This window comes from Momordica charantia (genome assembly GCF_013281855.1).
Source record: "Momordica charantia cultivar OHB3-1 chromosome 9 unlocalized genomic scaffold, Mcharantia_2.0 BLBB01000009.1, whole genome shotgun sequence".
Taxonomy (NCBI): Eukaryota; Viridiplantae; Streptophyta; class Magnoliopsida; order Cucurbitales; family Cucurbitaceae; genus Momordica; species Momordica charantia.
The window spans coordinates 11,571,009-11,594,504 of record NW_028275167.1 but is presented as its reverse complement, the minus strand read 5'-3'; the positions used below and the strand labels follow the sequence as shown (position 1 = coordinate 11,594,504).

Below are 23,496 nucleotides of genomic sequence, written 5' to 3'. Positions count from 1 at the left end.
CCGATCGATTTTCCTTTATATTGGAGGAGCTGACCAAACGACTAGCTAATTTTTTCCATTTTTCAAAAGGAAAAATTGACAACTGACGCGACTTGATCGATTTTAATCGATCAGATAGGTTTTTCAACCGTAGTTGATCACCCCTATTTAGGAGGTTGAGACGCATCCTTTTACTTGCTCAAGATGTGATATTTACTTCTAGTCCTGACTTTAGCCTTTTTCCAGCTTCACATAAGTGCGGGGAACTTCTTAGTTTTCTTGTGTTCCCTAATGAATATGCCATCTCTACACACGATAATAAGCTTCTGCTCTTGTCCACTTTTCATACTCTTATACAATAAAGTCGTGGGAAAGGAGCGTATGACCGAATTAGTGATTCACTAACGACGTTTCTCTTCCCTCTACATTTTTATATCCATCAAAATATGTTCACTTATTATTTTTTAAAACCATAAAGCTATTCTAAGAATACTTACCAAACCAAACCGTTTTCTATGTTTTTGAAAAAAACTATGGACTTTCTTGTTCAGTCAGATTGTGGTGGTCTATAATTGATTATTCAATCTTATACGTCAGGAAGAATTAAGTAAACTTAGAAAATGAAAATGTGGCTATAATTAATGCAATGAAAATGGAAGATAATTCATAGGTTCATAGGAGCCTTGCCTATTTCTCACCCACTTTAGAGGTTGATAGATGTAGATAGAGTCATCAATCAATCCCATACTTCTAAGCACTCATCATTCTATATTTTAGGTTAGATTTCACATTAGCTAATTATGTTTGGAACTATTTGAAACCAATAAACATCGGTCTTGCTCTTGACCTCGGCCGAGGTGACTTCAAAACCCTAACAAAATTCGTCCCTTCCTTCCATTCACAATGCTTGCACCTGAATGAATGCCCATACATTCTATAGCCCAAAAGAATAGAGAACTTGGCAGCAGATTATAGATGAAGTTGAATAATAGTTTAAGTAGGACAAGAAATACATGAAAATTTTTAAAATGACCTAAACAATTCGTGAAGTATGGGGAGTGGTAAATCATCAATTATTCTCGAGTAAATATTGAAGAAAATGGCATATCAAAAGAAATGTATAAAATTTGACTTCCAAAAAGATGTCTGGAGAAAAGAAAAGAAAAGGCACCTAACTGCAACTCTAAGTGGATCAAATATATAAATAGAGAACGTAATATCATACAGGAAGGCTACGACATAAGATTTCAAAAACCTGTTTGCACCAAATAAAACAAAACATTTGATAAAAATAACAAAAATTTGTGAAGATGAAGTCTTCCAACGGATACCAACGGCCACCAGCCTACAGGAGATTATCAAGTTGAGATTGCAAAACATGTATGGGAGTCATTTTGATTGCTCCTTGTATCTCTTCAGAAGAGTACTCCGCCTTCAGCAGATTTTGAACTTGTACATGAGCTTCCACGATGTTTACTCTGCGAGAGTACGGAGTAAAGTTTTAGCAGATTGCTTACCAAGAGCAAAAAAGGAAGTCCGATTAACATGACATGCGCAAGCACACAAGTTTTTATGATTTTAAGAACTCTAGGAATTAAATTTAAAAAGTTTTCTCGATGTATACTCTCAAATTAGAATTTTTAGTAACTCAGCAAAGGAGGAAAGACTTGAGTGTCCTAATCTCTATGTCATGGATGCAAATCAAACACTTCATTATTTAGAAGTCCAAAAATTTGTGGTACGAACAGGGATGAAATATTATTGATAAAATAACATGGTGCTGTTAGAAGGAAACCAATTCAAGAGGGCTCTCTCTCCTGGCTTAACCTAGAAACCAGTCTTTCTCTACGCTTCTCAATCTTCCATGGTCTGTGAAAGACTCCCATTATCCTCCTAACTACTCCTTACACGATCCCATAACGAACTGCAACTGTTACATAGCTGCGTCAGCAGTCCATTTTTAGCTATACTCAAATAAGCATGCACAATTGGGGGCCTAACATAAGTCTCCTAAGAATGGAAATTTGTTGGAAAAGAATTAAGAAAAATAATCTAAGGTCGGGCCAACCAAACATTCCAAAGGACGTCAGGTTTCACATTTCGTTTCAAATTAAGACAAGCATCCAAGCCTAAATATGTTCTATTTGTAATCAAGTCTGTCTGCTCCATGGCCACAGTACACAAAATTCAACAAATTTTATCAACTTACTTTATAGGGTTGAAAAGAATCATCCTTGTGGTAGGGTTCTGCAGATAAAGTTTCATTTTTTCCATAACCATAGGTAACTGTTGCTGAATTGCAGTATTAACCTGTTTACAAAAGAACAAAATCCAATCAGAGAGTATTAAGTAAATTTTTGTACACATACATAATAATAAATACTCAATTTGTAATAAGTTGATGTAGTATTAAAAGCCTTTAAAGTTGTAGCTTTAGTATCCTTGTATGCGAAGGCTATGTTTCTTTTAATTCTCTTTCACAGCACAGTAACTTGGAGTTACTATTAGTTTGTTATAAGTCAGAAACCTCTAACTCCTTCATTTAATAGAGAATCAGATTGAAGTATTCAAAAACACTTTCTGCAAGACTGCATTAGTTGGTATCAGAGCTCTCGTTTTTCGGGGCATTCAATGGCGGGAAAGAAGCAGCCCACTTCAAGTGATTCTTCCCTTACTGGAAAAGAAACGGATCAGCCATCCGTTCTCTCACCACGGGCAATGACCACACACTTGCAGTTGGTCGAAGGAGATATCAAAAGTGTACAAAATGACGTGGGTGAGACTAAACAGATGTTAGGAATTATACACCAACAGTTGGAGACTTTGAGTGAACCAAAATCCAACAAGAATTGCTCAACAAGTTCCTACAAGAATTGAGCAAGAAGCACGAGGAGAAGATTGACAAGGCATTCGTATTCAAAAAAGGCCAGCAGCTCCTCCAAGAAGGATTCAAGAATTTAATCTGGGACCAAGAATTCACCAAGAACAGCATCAACATCATCAAGAAGTCAACATTAATCCTCTGTTTCAGAGGTGACAAGATGCTTTATTGATTCCTCAAGTGATACGGAATAAGATCCGCTGGAAATTGAAGACAATAGGCACGGTTTGTAGGTTCGTTCAAATAGACAGCAGGACACAAGCGATTTCAAGATGAAAATTGACCTCCCTCTCTTCAATGGAAAGATGGAAATCGAAGGGTTCTTGGATGGGGTTCGAAATGTGGAAATTTTGTTTGGATACGTGAACACACCGAAGCAAAAAGGTACGCTTGGTGGCCTTGAAACTTAAAGGTGGCGCATCTGCTCGATTGTTGATTATACAGAGGAATTTCATAGCCTTGGCGCTTGGACAAACCTTGGTGAAAATCAGCAATACTTGGTGGCACAGTACATTGGGACCTCCGTTATGATATTAAGGAACAGATTGCGCTCCAGCCGATTGGCTATCTTAACGAGGCCATTTCCATTGCCAAACACTTGAGGAATAAGTCTAACAACAGGTACAAGAAGCAATATTCGCACTGTACATCATGGGAACAAGGTGGTACTTCTAAAAAGAATTTCTCTGTAACAGAGAGCAATTCTTTCCCTACGAACACCACTTCTACTAAAGGCAAACAGATTGATAAAGATGCTGTCGAAGAACAAGGCCCCAGATACATTGGCTGGCAAGTAACAGCCTAATACATAGACTAGGCCCACATTGGATAAATGCTTTCATTGTGGGCAACACAAAGCTATTACCTTTCTTGATGATAAAGAACAACAAAATTGTAGTGATGATGAAGATCAGGAAGAGATTATTGAATATGCAGCTCCTGATGAGGGGGATCCCGTTGCTTGTGTGATCCAACGCATCCTTTTAACTCCCAAAACCGAACAAGCCTATCAGCGCCATGCTTTGTTCAAGACGAGGTGCACCATCAATGGTAAAATTTGTAATATTATCATTGATAGTGGAAGCACCGAGCATATTGTATGGGACCTTGTTATGATCCATTTACAGGAGAGTCGGTTTCCAGTTGGCACCTACAATAAGCTTAAGAAACAGAAACAAGGCCCCTTTTCAGTACTTGAAAGATTTGGTACCAATGCTTATAAGATCCAACTTCCAGCAGACTACAACATAAGCCCAGTTTTTAACGTGGTAGACACAGTGTTTTCAAGGCGCAAGGCGCACCTCAAGGCGACGAGCCTCGTTATCGCCTTAAGGCGAGAGGCGATAATAAGGCGTCGCCTGAGTGAAGTGAGGCACACTTAATAAAATAATAAATAAATATTATATATAGCAATTTTATGTATTAAAAATACTCTAGATGAAAATATTTATAAATCTATTTAATGTACAAATAAATTTTAACTTAAATAATTAAGTAAAATAAAAAATTTTAATTTAATAAGATATTAATAAAATTAGTGGTTAAATAGAAAACTAAAATTAAATAAAACTTAAATCATAAATTAACTTAAATAAAAGAATTATAAAAGAATTTAGTTCACTCTTGCCTGCCAGATGGCAAAGTAATTGCATGCAATTCGTGCCTTGAAAACCTAAAAGGGAAGAGGAAAAGACTCCACCAAACCTCAAATACCAAAATCTCTTTAATTCTACTTTTTATTCTTCTTCTACTTCTTCCTCTTTTCCGATTCTTCATCTTCAGTTCTTCTTCTACTTCTTTCCCGAGCACAACCCGTTCATAGGTGAGTGAGACTAGATCTTTTGGCTGTCTACAAAGAAGGAGATGACTTCATAATCCTGCAATGACCAAGCAAAGGCAGTGGCGGTGGTGGCAGTGAAGGATGAAGCAGTAGTAGCGAAGGAGGAAGGTTTTCGGGTGTGGGCATTTGAATCTTTGGGTGTAGGTTTTCATCTTTTTAGGGGTTCTTTCATGAGTTTTTAACATTATAACAAAAAAAAAAAGAGTCGTCTTGCTTCTAAGAGGCGCTCGCCTCACCTTATGGCAACGGCGCCAAGGCGCAGCAAGGTGCACAAAGGCGAGCACCCGATTGAAGGCGCTCGCCTCGACGCCATTCAAGGCGCGCCCAGACCAAAACGCCTCGCCCCTCGCCTTAGGCGAGCGCCTGGGCGCGCCTTGAAAACACTGGGTAGACATCTATTCCAATCATGCGCTGGATGACTTCTCTTTAGCTCAATAACTTGAGGGCGAGTTGTTTTGTTTGGGTCGGGGAAATTGATGTAGTATTAAAAGCCTTTAAAGTTGTAGCTTTAGTATCCTTGTATGCGTAGGTTATGTTTCTTTTAATTCTCTTTCACAGTAACTTTGTAGTTACTGTTAGTTTGTTATAATAGAGGTTTATCCATTTAATAGAATCAGATTCAAGTATTCAAAAACCCTTTGTGCAAGACTGCATTACAAGTTATAGGTAAAAAATAAATACTCAATTTTTAAAATGTGAAAATATCAATAAATCATACAATATTCAACTAAAAACTAACTTAAATAATTAATGAAAGTAAAAAATCAGAGATACTCGAATTTAAAACAATAGAGAGAAATACTCTGGCAAAAAAGTAAACACGTGTATCTATCCGAAGAGAAATACTGCCATGTGATAATTTAACTACCATGCAGCTTCTTTTGTGAACAAAATGAAAGCTTCTTTAATGATGCTTTGTCTTCAAACTTCTCTTCTTTCCTTCTGCCTTTCCTCGACCATTTTTTCTCTCTTCCAACTTTTATTCTTCTCTTCCTTCCGCCTTTCCTCCAACTATTCTTCTTCCTCTTTTACTGATGAGAGAGAGATTCGACGAATGAGATGAAACATGTGAGGGAGGAGAAGAATAAACATGGAGAAAAAGAAGAGACAGTCGGTAAATGGGTGAGATAAAAGGATGCACTGCTGGGGATAAAGAAAAGTCTAAAATGCAAGGACTTTTGCATTTTAGGGTATAGGTTTCATTTCTTTTAATTATCAAAGAGGTTCCTAAGGCGCTGTACTTTGCGCCTCAGGGCTTCATTTGAGGCGCTGGAGTTGTGTCTAGCACCTAGGCGCGTGCATCAGGGGGACTTGTTAAAACACTGTTGGAGACTATGTTAATATAACGGCTCTAGAGTTGCCAAGGACTCTTACTCCTTATAGAGCCATCGACCATAAGATTGAGCTTGAGCTTAGAGCCAAACTCCTATCTAAAGCACCATTAAGAATGTCTCCACTACAACAATGTGAGCTGCAGAAGTAGATAGATGATCTACTAGAACTAAGTTTGATACAACCGTCTAAATCTCCATACGGTGCCCCAGTTTTGTTCTAGAGAAAGTAATACGGTTCTATGCAGATGTGTGAAGACTACGAAGGCTTAAACAAAGTGACCATCAACAACAAGTATCTACCAATGCATCATAGACACATTATGATCTTACTTGAAACATATTGAAGTTAGATAGGAAACGAGAGAGCTTCCCCTTTACCTCATGTGCCTTGTGCTTGCTTCGTTCGTGTTTGTGTGAGTGAGAGAGTAAGCTGACTAAGGATAGGTCTTTAGTGCTGCATAAAGCAAAAATTTCTTAGGTGGAGTTTAGCCTTAGGGCACCACCTACCTATGATAGAAATTTTCGTGTATTGATTGATAGCTATATGTTGCAGGGTCTTGTGATCTTCTCCGTGAGCGAGCAACCACCGTCTCTTTCTTGCTTTTCCAATCTCGTTGAGAGTCACCGAAGAAACAGCAATGTTCCCACTAATACCTAATTATAATGAAACGGAATGGCAAGAACTCATCTCGGGTCCAATTACGCCTATTCATAATCCTAAATGGAATGGTTGGACGTAACTCATTTTCTAGAATTGCTAGTTGGCCTCCACTACCTCTTGAGTAAATAGATGGTCTTTCTTCTTTAGGGCTTCTAGATAAGGAACTGAACCTCACGCCATAAACGGAATCCAACTAACCCTCAATCAGGTATTTCTCGAAAGATCCTTCTAGCTCGCGCTCTACTAGATATACCCGCCCAAAGTTCTTGCGGCGAGCCAGATTTGCGCTTTGACTTGGGGGGTCCATATCATCTTCAAACTTTTCCTGTTTCTGCCCACCTTTCTTACCCGGTGTAATTCAATCTTTTAGCTCAAACTTTCCTATTTCATTTCGGTGAGAGGGAGGCTGTGAGTCACCTGGGCTACGGATTTGTCGGTTGGTGGATTCTCCAGCGAAAATCAATACACATTACCGAGTTGGCTTTTTTTTCAAAACCCCCTTCGGAAAACGCATTGGCTTTCACTCAACGTTCAGACCCCCAGTTGTCATAGGGGTCCCTCACTCGAGAATAGTCAAGATACATATAAGCTGGCCTGAATACTCATGGTATAAGTAAAAGGGGCAGGCAAAAATGGAAAATGTCATGTAGCTGCCTAGACTAGTTATCGCAGATTTTGTTAGTTAGGCAGTTGCTGTGTGTTTTGTGGATAAGTTATAAGTTGTTAGGATGGTAGGAGAGGTTTGGCCCTCTCGAATTGGCCTCGTGATTAGGTTGTAATCTCCTCTTGGAGTGTTGAATCAGTAAAGATACCTATGACATACCTTTTGAACTAATTCGGCAACCTTATCTTGAGTTGCAAAAGCTTGATTCCTTAGTGGTTTCTCCAAAACCCGGTTCTGATTGCTGGAAGATAATGCCACTTTGACAGCAGTTACCTAAAAAGAACAAACTAACAATATTGTCATAAATATAACTTTGATAGATCCCATATCTAAATAGAACATAAAGAAGACTCGACTCATTTGAGACAGATTTTGACTTTCAAAATTGAATTTTCAAGTAACTAAACCTCTTGGAAGATAGCTGAACATAGTAATTCTACACCAATTGATTTCAACATTCAAATAGATAATATTATATGAACAAGTAACTATGAAAGAACACACCACACCCTACTACTATAGAAGAAAAAAAGAGAGAGGGAGAAGAAAAGAGAAAAAAAAAGGAGAAAACAACCAAACTGGTTTTAATCTAAGAAGCAGAAACATAAACACAGACACGAGCCACAAATACGACACAATGTGGACATGAAAATGCGACAATTTTTAAAAAGTAGGACACGACATGCTGGGTACATTATTTTTTTTAATAAAAAAATATATATGTGTGTGCATAATTTGATGCATAATCAATGTTTAATGCTTTTAAAGTAGATTTTTACCTTTAAACATCAACATAAATACATAACATCCATATGAGAACCATCATATGGGTGAGGAGCAGAAAGAGAAAAAAAATCCTAGTGAGTTGGGCTGGGACTAGTCAATATTTTCAAAGCGCAAGTCACACTCTAAGACAACGAGATTCTAAATCACCTCAAGCCGCAAGGCGACAAAAAGGCATTGCCTAAGTGTAGCGAGGTGCAATTAATAAAATAAAATAAAATTATTTATAGCCATCATAAATTTTAAAAAATTAACTTTAATTTTTAAAACATGGAAATATTAACAAAATTATTTGATACTTAAAAAAAATGAACTTAAAAAAATCAGGGAAAAGATAGAAATAGAAATATTTTAGATATGGCAATTTTTTTTTAAATGAGAAACAAGATATGGAAAAAAATAGTGGCCTGACTAAATATTACACAACACATATAAGTTTTGAAATTGGAGGAATGCTGCATCTGGAAATTTGATATCATGCAATGACAGTTTGATAACATGCAGTCATTTAATGCTCCTAGAAATTGTAAGAATTTGTCTTTTCTTCTTCCTCCCATCTGTCTTTAAATCTTCTTATTATGTCTTTTCTTCTTCCTCCCTTTTTATTCCGTCTTTTTTTCTTCTTCCCATCTCACTCTTCTTCAATCCTATTTCAATTCTTTTTCTACTTTAATGTTTCTAGAAAATGTAAGATTTTGTCTTCAGTTTTTAGTCTTTAGTTTTCCGACTTTTCTTCTTTATTCCTTTTATTCTTCTTCTCTGTCTCTTCTTCTTCCAAATATTTTCCTCTTCATCTTCATTTTTCGACTCTCCTAATTCTTTTTCATTTTCTGACTGTTCATCTTCCGGCTATTTTTCAGTGACTCTTCCTTTTCCTCCCTTTCTTCGTCTATTACCCATGGTGGGTTTGATGCACATGTTAATGGGGCACTTACCATGTTTTATAGTGATGGCACTAAATGGTGAGAAATGACGCAACATGGTGCTGGTGGATTTTTTTTTGATCTCTTAATGTCGTGTCACTCGTGTCCCCGTCGTGTCGCCCATGTGTCCAATAAAAAAAATAATAAAAGACACTCTAATTAGCATATCAATATCCGACACTCACACTTAATCATTTTTTATGTGTATGTGCTTCCTGGTTTAAACCATGATAAGGCAGTAAGTCAAAAGCTAAAAATCTGTTGTGCACTAGTAGCACACATCCCTTTTTCAGCCCAAACCAAAGGCTAAGTAGGTTTTCCCAAAATTGGTACACCCGGCCCCTAACCTCCAATTATTTGGTTAAAATTTAGGAGTAAGAGATTTTTTAAGGATTAAGAAGGGAGATTTGAAGAGCTTGAGAATGAATGCCAGACATCTTTCTGTCTTTCAGTACCAAAGAATTGTCATTTTCCCTATTTCTGATTTAAACGTTGGGTAGGGCCATTTCCCCTTCCATTTATTTAAACATTCTTCATTCAATCTGACTATTTCTTACCTCGTTAAGCATACACATTAAGGAAACTGGAAAAGGATGAAAGAAAATAAAAAAGAAAACCCCTTTAAAAACACATATTAATATCATTCATATCCTTCAATCCCAAGAGTCCTATGCCCTTGTGTCAATTATCTTAAAGGTTCAGCATCAATCCAGAGGTCCAACCTAAACCATCAGCTAGGTGAAATTTCAGCAATCAGGAAAAATGACAAACCTTGGTCACGAATGAGAGCATAGGATCTACCACTAGCTTAGTGACAGACATAATAAACTCCTCACAAGTCGCTTTCAAGTTTTTCTCCAGATCCTGCACAGTAAATAGACAGAAACCCCTTCATTTCATGGGAAATACATATGGCTAGTAATGTGTTATTAGTTAATCATCATAATATAATCATTAGCTTAAACATAACCAGGGTACAGATGCACCATAAAGAACTCATTATATCTACCCTGCCAATTACATTAGAAAAAACATTCTCATCAGAAGAAACAGCCTAAACCCTACCTCAAATTTTTTTCCCAACGTGATGGAGATGGGACCAACAAAAAGGTTGTCGGTAAAGAGAAGACGTTGCTAGCAAATTAAATGTTAATCACAAATATACACTGCGTTATGTGAGGTTTGGTGGCTCAGCCCAAACTTCAAAGAAATAAATTACCTTCTTAGCATCAATTTGACTCTCCAAGACTCTGGGGGATAACGTCCTTGCTAAAGAAGTCGATTTCGACCAGTCAAACAGAGAGGCTTGACCTCTAAGTATCCTTCTAAGATGCTCCTGACAAAAGTAATATGGTTGATTAATGTTGTATCCACAATTGACAATTTAAATTAGTACAACAACAGACGATATTTTAAAAGAAAATTAAGAAACCAACAATTAGCTAAGCCAACGATTAGATGGTCTACACTATGAAGAAGCCACTCTGCACTTTCTGGTGCTTCACACTATTTCGTCCAAGTTTGCAAACACTCATCAGTCTAAAGCTAAACACTATGCTACAAAATCAGTGCCATTTTCAAAAGTTTAAGCTTTAGGTTAGGCTTATGTTATCAAACAAATTAACTTTCTCTCCTCAATGTGCTCTTCATTTTGATTAAGAAAGCTGGAAACAAGAACTATTAATATTGAAATGGGAAGAAATGCCAAATCAAAGATTTAACTTAAGGAAACCCATCCCTCGTTTTAGAAGCCTCCTAGTTCATACCACTCAAAGAACTCATAAACCTATTAACCTTAAGCACTCTCAAGCACTGTAAATCAGATTAAGATTAACAAAAGAATCCTCTATGCTTGAACATAAGGAAATTGTGTCATTGGAAAACTGCATATAGGACAGATAAACTCTCTCTCTCTGCCCACATGAAAGCCCTCAACCAAACCCTTTTACACCCAAGAGACGCCATCTTGCTGAAAACATTAACTACCACAAGGAAGAGAAAAGAGGATAAGAGATAACCTTGTTTCACACCCCCGTGGCATAGATTCTCCCCTAGGTGATGGATCAAAATGGAGAAATTTTCAATTCAAAGAAAACTCCACATCCAAGATCTCTATTTGCACCCAAAGCCCTTCTTCTACAAAAGATTGTCCAGAAACACCCAAACCAAGATGATCATAGGCTTTCTTGATGTTATCTTATATATAAAACCCTCCTGCTTGTGATCCTTTTAATCTTGAATTGCTTCACTCACAATAAGGAGGCCTTCATCCAGTTTTGCTTCCCATCAACAAAGGCTCCTAAGTTGTAGGATAGCATTTGGGAGGACTTTCCTGAATATTTCACCCAAAACTTTAGCAACCATCTTATAAAGACTAGTGATAGGACTGAATGGTTCTAAAATCCTCAACTCCCTGCCACTTTCCTTCTTGGGATGATGCCAATAAAGATTTCTGTTGAGAGATATCCATTTTTGAATTAAATTTATCCAACCCATCAGAACTTTAAGTATTTTCCTAAGGCCATCAGAGATTTTCAACTAAAGTTCGTGGCCGCTGTTTCGTGTTCGCCCGAAAGAGATTTCATTGGAATTTTTAGAACAAATTGAGAGTTTCCGATTTTAAAGAAGTTTGCCGTCTGCACATGTCGGTGCTATTTGTCATCTCTCATGCCAGAAAAGCGAGTTTGTGGTCTCTCGTGCCAGAAAAACGAGTTCGTCGTTTCCCGTGCTAGAAAAATGAGTTTGGGGTCGCCATTATGCTCGTGTAATAACTTGCAAGCGATTTGATTTTCTTCTTTGCAAGTGTGGCATTTATGACTTGCATGCTCCCACTTAAGGGGGGTGTTGTGATTTGATATGATTTGACATGATCTGAATAATATTAGTGTTGGGTTTCCAATTATGATTTAGGTTTTATTTGGTAGATAATATTATTAAATATTATTTGAATTAGATTATGATTAGGAATTATATTATTTGATTTAGATTATGATTAGGAATTATATTATTTGATTTAGATTTTCTATTCCTATCATGATTATGAATTTTCTTATTATAAATAGGTGGGTAGGTTTGTATCCAAATTGAAATTTAAATGCTGAAACAGAAAACAAATTAAAAATAACTAACTAACCAGACAAACTAAGAAAACAACTAATAACAACCGATATGGTTACATCAGACCCAATGAAGCAGTGTACAAGATTATAGAGCAAGAAAGGAAAAGGGGTGGATACTTAACAGTTAACCATACCTCGAAAAAGCTTTTCTTAATGTATATTTGGAATTCTTAAGAGGAAATTTTACAGAAGAAAAGTTTTGGGGCAAAATGGATAACATAGATCATGGGATGCATTGGAGGAACCAAGGGGAAGAACTAAGTTCCCTGACCTTAGGTCAAGTTTGTTTCCCAAAAGTGGAAGATTCAAGTTTTTAAGCACGCTTTGTCAAGAAGCTTATTTGGTGCAATGGTTTTCGTGCTTCATTGGTTCTAGTTTCGGAAAGTCCTAGCCAGTGGTGTTCATTGTTTCTGGTGGCTTGAAGCCTCTCAATCTACGGCTTGAAGGTTGTTTTGGTTTCTTTCGGCAGGCATTCTTCTTCATTCTAGATTATTTTGTAGAGGGAAGCTTTCAAGGCCTCTTCTATTATATTATTTTTTTGGTTTTGTCTCTCAGGGGTTTCAAAAGAAAAAAGAATGACAATTCTACGTGTGATTAGAAAAAATAGAGATCTTTTTTTTTTCAGTGTGCGCAGTTCGACTGTCTTCCTGACCACAAATAGGCTATGAGACTTTGCACTTCGGCCCTGAGAATACCACATCAATGTGACAAGATTCGAACCTATGGCCCTTTGTACCCAAAACAGATGTGCTGACCAGACTCCGCTACACCTCGTCTCACCCCTCCGAAGCATATAGATCCACCCAATCGATGAATGTTTTTCGATAGCCTGTTGCTGGTCTCTGTATTTGGTTCTCTGCCTCTTGGTGTTTACTTTTTACTTTTCTTTTCGCTTCCTTTGGGAAACTTGTATCCTTGAACATTATTCTTCCTTTTCATACTTTTAATGAAAAGTTTGTTTCTTGTTCACTAAAATAAAAGAAGAAATCCCTGGCCTTAGGTAGTTCGGCTCCTTTTGATGATATTCAATCTTACCAAAAAAGCCATAAATCTGGAAAATTCTCAGGTTATTCGTTGGCAAAAGCTCTCAGTGACGTTCCTATGATATCTAAAGCTTTAATTAGAGATTATTGAAAGACCAAAAATTCCAAGGAAGGTTAATATTATGGTTTGGGTTTAGCAAAAGAGAGGTCTAAACATAGCAGACAAACTTCAAAGAAAGGTGCTTTTCATGATGTTACTACCTTCTATTTGTATTTCATGTATGAACGCTTTCAATGATCAGAACCATGTTTTTTTCCGTTGTCCATATGCATAAAAGTGTTGGCAGTTCCTTCTCCAACAATTCAACATACTTGGGTGATGGATAGCGGAATCAAGTAAAACATTCTTTTTTGTGGAGTCAAGTTCAGAACAGTGTTTTCAAGGCGCAAGGCGCACCTCAAGGCGACGAGCCTCATTATCGCCTTAAGGCGAGAGGCGATAAAAAGGCGTCGCCTGAGTGAAGTGAGGCGCACTTAATAAAATAATAAATAAATATTATATATAGCAATTTTATGTATTAAAAATACTCTAGATGAAAATATTTATAAATCTATTTAATGTACAAATAAATTTTAACTTAAATAATTAAGTAAAATAAAAAATTATAATTTAATAAGATATTAATAAAATTAGTGGTTAAATAGAAAACTAAAATTAAATAAAACTTAAATCATAAATTAACTTAAATAAAAGAATTATAAAAGAATTTATGTCACTCTTGCCTGCCAGATGGCAAAGTAATTGCATGCAATTAGTGCCTTGAAAACCTAAAAGGGAAGAGGAAAAGACTCCACCAAACCTCAAATACCAAAATCCCTTTAATTCTACTTTTTATTCTTCTTCTACTTCTTCCTCTTTTCCGATTCTTCATCTTCAGTTCTTCTTCTACTTCTTTCCCGAGCACAACCCGTTCATAGGTGAGTGAGACTAGATCTTTTGGCTGTCTACAAAGAAGGAGATGACTTCATAAGCCTGCAATGACCAAGCAAAGACAGTGGCGGTGGTGGCAGTGAAGGATGAAGCAGTAGTGGCGAAGGAGGAAGGTTTTCGGGTGTGGGCATTTGAATCTTTGGGTGTAGGTTTTCATCTTTTTAGGGGTTCTTTCATGAGTATTTAACATTATAACAAAAAAAAAAAAAGTCGCCTTGCTTCTAAGAGGCGCTCGCCTCACCTTATGGCAACGGCGCCAAGGCGCACAAAGGCAAGCGCCCGATTGAAGGCGCTCGCCTCGACGCCGTCCAAGGTGCACCCAGGCCAAAACGCCTCACCCCTCGCCTTAGGCGAGCGCCTGGGCGCACCTTGAAAACACTGGTTCAGAAGCAAAGAAAAAACTGATTGGCAAATGTATCAAAAAGAAGGGAAAAACCTTAAAATAGTAGTTGTCGGGATGTCCTTGCATTTTTGTTTTCTTCTCTTGCCTAGTTCTTATCTAGGTTTGATTTCTTATACAAGGTCCTGTTTGGGCTTTTGATGGTATAATGAGATTTTAATCATACACAAAAAGATACATATCCTTCATTAGTGAAAAATAAATGAGAAGCCAGAGCTTTTTCTAAAATCAAGGATGAACAAATAATTTATCATCAAGGTGAAGAGTTGTGAGACGTCGAGGAAAAGTTTGACTCGAAGTTACCAACCAGGACATGAGAGAAATCAAGTTCCTTGTGAGTTGCTGAAAACTCTATGTCAAAACTAGCAATCTGAAAAGCCAAACAAAATATGTGAAAATAAAATAACACCTTCTTTTAGTAGGAAAGTCATCAAGGAAAAGAAGTGGGTAGGCCAAGGAGATACCTGCTCTCTTAAAATAAGGAAGTGCTTTATCAAGAAAAGTTGCCCATCCATAGGTGAAGATCTTTTTGCAATAAGTTTACTTGCTTTCTGGAGTAGATAAAAGGAAGCACATTATGAACAAAGCATAAAGATTGTTAGAAACTTTGTTGACACCGCATAGTCGACAAATGTAGCTAAATCAGATCCCAACAAACAAGGATGAAATTTCTTCTATTATAAGATTAGAATATCTAATTTTGTATTTAAGAAAGTTAAATGGTTATGTCTTACTTGGATAGATGTAGAACAAACTTCCACAGCTTCCTGCAAAATATCACAACAAACATTGAAACAAACCTGTCAGATAAGCATTTAGAATGATGAGATTACCATAATAAGTTAAGATCATTTAAAGTACCTGGGCTAAACCAGTGAACACAACTGGTTCTAGGCAACGATACAACTTTGAAAGGTATGATAGTGTTTTCTCTAGAGGAGGGTACCAAGTGTTAGGTGTGCCTTGATTCATGCCAGCCTACAATGGGATAAAGCCAGTTTTTGAAGCATAAAATCAAGCAGTTACGATTAAGAACTTAAGTTAAAGTACAACTATTTTTTTATCCAACAATAAAAGGGCGGCAATTGAAATGAAGGGTAAGAAGAATTACGGAAGTACTTTCTGACATTTCCCCAGAAGTTTTCTCAAGCTTTTCTGGATACTGCAAGTCTTCATCGGAAGGAAAATAATTTGCAATCTACAATAGAAAATAATGAAGAATTATTTACCCTTTCTAGGCTTCATCAATATCGTTGATGCTAGTGCCATATAATTTTTTTCTTTAAAAAGGGAGATTAGAGTATGAAAAAAAAAGTGAACTACAACCAAATGTTAAAAGTGTTTACAAAAATCCTTTCAATTATATCATGTTGGAACTTAGATGGCAGGGTGTTCTTAATGGAGCCTTTTCCATTTGTCTACCGTCGAAGATATTTCAAAGAAGGTTCGAAGTTGGCTGTACCTCCCTCTAGTACTGATGATTTGTGTTTCTCCTCAAGAGGATATTTCTGGCTCAACTAGATTTTTTATTGTTTCTCCTAAGAGGATCCATCCTTTTTCTCACGATACTATTCATTCAACTAATGATGAGGCTACTAAAGACATTTTAGAGGAAAATTATTCAGATTTTAGTGATGATTCAATTGTTAGTCTCAGAGCATCGATTTTAATTTGGAGTGGAATCAAGATGACCTTGAAATTAGGCCTTATCTTCCTTCTCCTAGGGAAAATTCCTCTTTCATCATGAAGGAAGGTTTCTGTTAGACCCCCAATCATTAAGACATATAGTAGAAAGGGTAAAGGGGTAATTGTAGAGGGAGATGGCCATAACGGCCAAGAGAGAGAAGAGGGAACGAGTGGACAGATGTAGGGAATGGGCCGTTGTCTATAAGGCCAGAGAATGTAGGGGGGAAAGGATCATTCTAGACTTTTGTGCTTTTGCAGCTTTTGAGTTTGTTGGTAGAGAATACCCACCCTCTCGGATTGGTGGGTCTGTTTCTGATTCCCTAAGGGCTTTTTGTTGGTTTTGTAAAGCCTACGGGCTCTTTTCTAAGAAGTAAAACATCTTGTGAGGGGTTGATACCTCACAGTTTCATCAAATTTTCAGATATCATTGAAGATCTTTTGATTTTTTCAAGCTTGCTTTTGCAAAATTTTCTAGTCTTCGTGGTTTCCCTTTGGGATAATCTTGTTGTTTTTATATCCTTTCAATCCCTAGTTCATCGAGAAGGCTAAAAGCATTTTACTGGCTTGGAAATGAGCCCCTCCACTGCAGCTTCCCCATTCTTTTTGCTGTCTCTAGCAAAGAGTAGCCCCATCAAGGAGCAATGGAATGTTAATAATCTTGACTCTTGGGATTTGGCCATTTGGGTTTAATAAGAGGTATTAAAGATGCAGAAATTCTTAAATAGGCCGCTGTTTCATACATGTCTACTTTCAACTCGCTCATCATGAGGAGTATACCTATGGATTGACAAAAACAGATCCTTCTCCACACAATCTCTATCTTTTGACCTTGCTTCATGGGGCAACACAAATTACTTCCATTTATATAAGAGCATATGCAAGGATAAATTCCCAAAAAAGGTCAAATTTGTTTTTATGGAGTTCAGCAAATTATGAATGAACACCCATGACCATCTTCAATGAAGATCCCCTTGGCTATCTATTTCTCCAAATTGTCACCCATTTTGTAAAAATGCTTCCATAACACAAAACCATCTTTCTATCACCTTCCAACATGCCCCATCTTTTTGGGGAATGTGTTTGTCTATTCTTGGTTGGTATGCCACTATTCTGCTGGAAGCTCCTACCATGCTTGCTATTGCTTACCTTCTCAATGGCCATTCCTTTAATGGTCATCCCTTTAAGAGAAAGAAGAAAGTGATATAAATGAACTTCATTAGTTTATTTGGCCAGCATCGATCGAATGGAACAATTGCATCTTCAAGGATAGAGAGTAACCACTTGACATGAGAGAGAGAGAGGAGAGAGAGGGAGAGAGAGAGGGAGAGAGAGAGAGGGAGGGAGAGAGGGAGGGAGAGAGGGAGAGGGAGAGGGAGAGAGAGAGGAGAGAGAGAGAGAGAGAGAGGAGAGAGAGAGAGAGAGAGAGAGAGAGAGAGAGAGAGAGAGAAGAGCTGCCAGGGGGCAAGGACAAGTTGGCTGGGAGGATGCATGAATGAATCTTACCTGGTGATATAAATGACCGATTGCATACTCTTAAGTTCGAATACATATGCAACCTGTTTCTCCTTAGTTCAAAATTTATGGTCTATTTGTCAAGAAGCTATATAGACCAAGTAATATTTGAGTCATGTAGACCGAGTAATATTTGAGTCGAAAGGTGTTGATTGATATAACATATAGAACTCTAAAGTTTAAGCTGGTTAAATTAATAGTAATTTCACCGTCGTCCAATTAGTTCTAGTTACATTATTAATGATGGGGGATAATTAAAATTCATTTGAGAAATTTAGTAAAGTTAGAGTTAAAAACAATATATTTTCTAGCATAAGTTATATAATGATACTATTTCCCACATAAGTGATATAACCATTAGAGAATACAACATACCAAAGGATAAAAGCGAATATTTGGATTAAAATTACCTCATCACCAAGGTGTGTCCTAGCACGAAATGTTAGCCGTTCATGAACATCAGCCAAAATCCTTTGAAGTGTAGGACGTAATCCAACTAATGATTCACCCTGTTGAGTGAGTTGTTCTCCCAGAACTTCAACTTTAAGAATATCTACTAGTTCACACAGAAAATCCAAACTTGTTTCATGAACAAGTCTAGGACGCAATGTATCATACAGGTACGTAGACCTGCACAAAAAGTTATAGCCACCCAACATGTTTATGCAACAGAATAAATGGTAAACAACCATATCCAAATAGTAAAAAAAGCTAGGGGAGGAATTGATAAAATAAAATCAGAATCAAGATTATAGCTTGTGATTTGGAAATACTTCCCAAAGCACTAAAATTATAAAATGCCAAATATCACTGAAAAATCATTTTAAATGGAGAAAACAAAATTAGTTGTGGAATCTCAAGGTTGTTTATTTATTTATTTTTTTTACAAGAAACAACCATAAATGAAAAGGAAGAACAATTCAAGGATACAAACTCCCAAAGTGATACAAGAGAATAAAATCTTGATGAAAAAAACATCTAAAATCTCAACGTGCATAATGAATCTTAACTACTTCATTCAAGCTGGAATATTGTTAGATTTTCACCGGCAAAGAAGATCATGTTAACAACCTGAGGAGGTTCCAGAGTTCCATATTTCAGCAAAATCCTCAAACCCACGAGAAACCAACTTCAATAATCTTTAACTTCAATGCCCAAGGCTTTGTACTTTTTGAGAATTTTAACATATGCTTCTGCTAACTCCTACTTGAATTCGATTTGCAACTCAAGTTTTCTTCTAACATGAGCTTCTACAGGAAACCATTTCTTTGTGCAGCTTTCCAATAACATATTTGGGTGACCAATCCAGCCTTTTTCAAGTCTAGAAAAAGTCACTAGATGGCTCATTAATGAAGCAAGTGAAGGTTTAGTGGAGGCTTCATGGATAACTCAGATGACGGAGAATGAGAATTCATTTGACCTCAAAACTGAAAACTCACAATTCAAAAACCCTTCAAATGAATAAATAGAAAAAAGAGGGACCTTTAATATTCCAAACAATGGATATAGAAAGACTCTGATCCTAGAAAATTGGAGAGAGAAAATTTTTGAACACCCACTATCTGCACCCTGATGTAATCTGACTGGGAAGAGGAAATTCAAATTTCCTATGCACACAATCATACGTTGTCTTCAAAGAAATTTAATCCTCGATCTACGAAATGACCTTGGAAGGCCAATCTGCTTGGTATCGACTTCCAAACCACTTGAAAATCATGAGATTCAGGCAATTAAAAGCATATTATTAAAACAAGCAAGACCTTTCAGCTTCAAAATTAATGAAAAGTGATTATTTTCAAGGAAACTAAGAGGACTTCTCATTAATGCCCCAATGTACCAATCTTCGGAAACAACTCAATAAAAGCCCCAAATAAAGTCTTACCGTCAAGGCAACACAAGGCTCAATTGAACTTCTCATCCTTCATCTTGTCATTAATTGCAATGAAATCCAAGACTTCTTAACCACCCCCTTTAAAAGGGAATTGTCTTCAAAAGAAGGCATCTTGCTTCTCTTTACTGATTTTTGGAATTAATTTCATAAACTTGAAGACCACGCATCTGAATAAAAGATGACATTTGTTGGAATGTCAGAGAACTTGGGAGAATTAGAAACTAGAATCTGATTGGAACCTTTCAAATTAGGAGGCTTCTTGTAAGAAGTTAAAATCATCATTAATGTTATTTGACTTGGGAATAAATCTTTCTTGGAATAATGAAAACAGGACCCCTTCCTATTCTTCGGATTCATCACTATATCTGATTTCAACTTCTTCTTCAATAAAGGACGATCTTTTATAATTGATTCCATTGGTTGAATTAGTGAATCCAACTAAAAACACTAACCACCTTTTCAACTAGGCTCAATCAGATCATTATGAAGCGAAATGGGCTTTAGAATTAATTGATCGGTCATTGAATTGTTGGCAGAGACCTTCTTTCCTTGTGAGGATGGCAAAGAAGGTTCGAATATTTTTCCTCAATCCAATCTCATTATTGGACTTCCTTATCTAGATTCTTCAATCATGAGCATTCAGCTTCATGCTTACCATGATATTTTCCAAATCTTTTTTAATCCAATAAGCAATTTTCTCCATTTCAAAAACTCCCTTCTCAACCAAATCATTTTTGTTCTCAATAAATTCGGTCACAGCTGCTTTTGGATCTTCACGAAGATTGACATTCTGCTTTTCGTTTCCCATTCTGCCATCTTTCTTCACCACATCAACAAATGACTTGCCAAGTTTTCCTTTTTCTTAAAGAACTTTTGCATAAGAAGGCTAAAACCTTGAGGGCAACATTTGTGATGTATATTTAGATCTTGTCAAGCAAACCTTCTGCATATCCCAAAAAGCTAGTCATCTACCTTTTTGTATCTTGCAGAGATCAACTCTTCCTCCAATTGACCACACAACACATTCAACATGGAATCTTAGGTTGATTCTAAACTTTCGAATTCTACAAGTTCCATGATCATCTCTTTCTTCCTTGAATAGAATTCTAGAATTTGATTGTTCAACAGATCGACAAAGTTATTTTGGAACCAAACTAAATGAGATACTTAAAGAGGCAGCAGAGCATTAATATCCGTATCTTCAACAAAATAGCATTCATTTCAAACCATATCCAATAGTACTTATTCTCAATGCAACAACTATTAATCTCCATAATGCAAGCAAAGAAAGCCTAGCAAGATGATGAACTTGAATAGGACGTTAATTTGAAGAACTTGATGAAGAAAAACTTACAATTTGGAACCCATCGGGCGAGAAAGAAGAGAGCATTCCTAACCTCGTTCGAGTCGCCCATTTTTTTCTTGAGATTGTTTAATTAGAGTTCAAAAATACATGTAATACTTTAAAGCCACTTAATATATTTGACTCATTTCTCTAGCATAGGTAAAATTTGCATTCAACCAAGTGCAATACCAATCCAATAAATTCACCATTTGAAATTATTTATATCACTCAATGTTCTAAAAAGGCTTTTAAGGTTTACGCCTTGAAGCAAGCCTCAAAGCAGCGCTCAAATATTTAGCTTTGAATCATACAATTTTTTTGAAAAATACAAGGCTTACATCTCCATGAGAATGTACATGAACTTTAAGTCCTTACGCTTCGTGATGACTAGAAGAATAATATTAATTTGTTCTATTATTCAAAAATATTAAAAAAAAAAAAACACTTATGCCTTTAATGCCAATAAAATACAACCATGTAATTTAGCCATACTTTTACCACCAAGACTTTAAAATAATATTGAAGATAAAAATTAAAAAAATAGAAAAATAAGATAATCGAAATCCTGAAGAATGACCTCATAATATTTATTTAAGAAAGTTACAATTGGTAGACATGAATTATTATTTAATTAAAAAAAAAAATCTTCTATATCACTATTATGTTTAGTAAAACTTGATTTACATGGAATAGGAACTTAAAAAGTAGAGATGAGATCCCCACCATGCCCCAGAGGGTTAAAAAAGACCCCCAATTCATTAATTCACAGATTATTTAGAATAAATTTATTTATAATTAATTATGATTTTAGTAGGTGTTTCATAATCATATAACATTTCTATAATGAATTCAAAAGAAACAAACACAAATATTATTTATTTTCGTAAGAATCTGATAACATTCTCGTGCAATTACATAACACAATTAGTCATCTTTAATTCCCAAACAACTTATTCTCATACACATTATTCCCAAACATCTTTTACCCATGGACATCCAACAAACCTTAACCAAATGGTCCATTGGATCTTACTTGCATAACAATGAAATTATTCATCAACCATCCTTTGTGTTGATACTCCATCCCAAAAGGAGGTACAAAACAAAAGAATAGACATCTAGAAGCTACAACAGTATTATCATTTCAAAGAATTTTTGGATTGATGCAATATTGACAACTTGCTTCAATAATTGATCGCAAGGCATCGTCTGTTTTTAATGATGAGATCCCTTATAATGATATATTTTCAACGTATCCCTTGTTCCTTGGTTATTTGTACTTGTTTTATTAAAATGTGTCCCCATCTTACAAAATTAGACTTAAAAGATTTGAAGTGGATTTTCTTAGGCTATTCCCATGTTAAAAAAGAATGCAGACGTTATTTGAATTTCATCACTAATGATTGAAATTACTAGACAGTATACTTACAGTGGATCTATTAAAGGTGCCAAACTTGAAACATTATCGGAAGAAGATGGAAAGAAATGATCAAAGAGTTGGTGCTCAAGCTGACACACCTACAATTGAGTAGTAATAAAAAAACACATGAAGTTAGTATTTTATTAATAGCAGTTAATCGATATGTATATTTCAATTTTCAAAAAGATAATATTTTTTTTTAACAAGATACGAACTTCTCATTGAAAAGATGAAAAGATACAAAAAGTGATCTCTATCATCAAAGGCATAAACCTCTTTTTATTTGTCCTAGGCGTAGGCCTTGTGGCACCTTACAGCTGCCTCCCTCAAGGCGCGCCTCAAAAGGTGCACCTCAAGGCTTACACCTTGAAAGAGTTTTAAAACATTGATTTTTAGCAATAAATGTTCACCTTTTAATGCCTCCTTATGCACATCTATTGGATTCAAGTTTTTTTTTTAACAATAAATAACTTTTCATTGATATATGAAAAGGAGAAAAAGTTCAAAGAAAAAAACTCCCAAAGAGAGAGAAGAAAAGTGAAAAGAAAAAAGATAAAAATATACCCAACTAGGAGCAGAACAGATAATACAAGCACATAAGACCAAGCTAACTATAAGCAAAACCATCCATCAAGATGCAAGGACACAAAAGGAAATGTTTAAGAGCCTTTAACTTCGGGCATGCCAGCAACTTCATCAACGACTTTACCATCTGGAAAAAGGACATTGAGATCTAACATCTAACAAGATTGACATACAACGAGTGAAGCAAGTCTTGTAAGATGAACAGACTCTTCCATCTAACAATGCCTCTTTTATTGCCAAGAGTAAGGAATCCGAAGGGTCGTTTTTTAATGAGTTGGCAGAGGTTGATGGGTTATTTAATAAGCATTTGATTACGAATTTTGAAGCGGTTCAAGAAGGAACTACCAAAGGTGGCTCGTGTAGAGAATGAAAGGTTTCTGAATGCGGTCTATGAAAAGCCTTGCACTGAAGTTTTTTTTTTCTTTTTAACAAGAAACAAACTTTTCATTAGATATATGAAAAGGAAGAAAATTGTTCAAAGATACAAACTCCCCAGAGG

General features: G+C 36.2%; 1 protein-coding gene across 2 annotated transcripts in view; it reads right to left on the bottom strand.

The window, feature by feature from the left end:
* Window positions 1-1,084: 1,084 nt before the first annotated feature.
* Window positions 1,085-23,496, bottom strand: part of LOC111025573 (sec34-like family protein) — a 64,739-nt gene continuing 42,327 nt past the window's right edge. Inside the window, exons 14-25 of one of the 2 annotated variants that reach the window (XM_088117532.1) lie at window positions 22,422-22,510; window positions 18,167-18,386; window positions 15,670-15,756; window positions 15,420-15,536; window positions 15,293-15,325; window positions 15,023-15,109; window positions 14,866-14,928; window positions 10,285-10,401; window positions 9,837-9,929; window positions 7,519-7,632; window positions 2,189-2,289; window positions 1,085-1,457 (exon numbers count right to left, since the gene is read on the bottom strand). In XM_088117532.1, the coding sequence (XP_087973658.1) occupies window positions 1,325-1,457; window positions 2,189-2,289; window positions 7,519-7,632; window positions 9,837-9,929; window positions 10,285-10,401; window positions 14,866-14,928; window positions 15,023-15,109; window positions 15,293-15,325; window positions 15,420-15,536; window positions 15,670-15,756; window positions 18,167-18,386; window positions 22,422-22,510 (1,254 nt within the window). In that variant the 3' untranslated portion in view covers window positions 1,085-1,324. The remainder of the gene's footprint in view (window positions 1,458-2,188; window positions 2,290-7,518; window positions 7,633-9,836; window positions 9,930-10,284; window positions 10,402-14,865; window positions 14,929-15,022; window positions 15,110-15,292; window positions 15,326-15,419; window positions 15,537-15,669; window positions 15,757-18,166; window positions 18,387-22,421; window positions 22,511-23,496) is intronic. The other variant, XM_088117533.1, reaches the window with a different exon arrangement.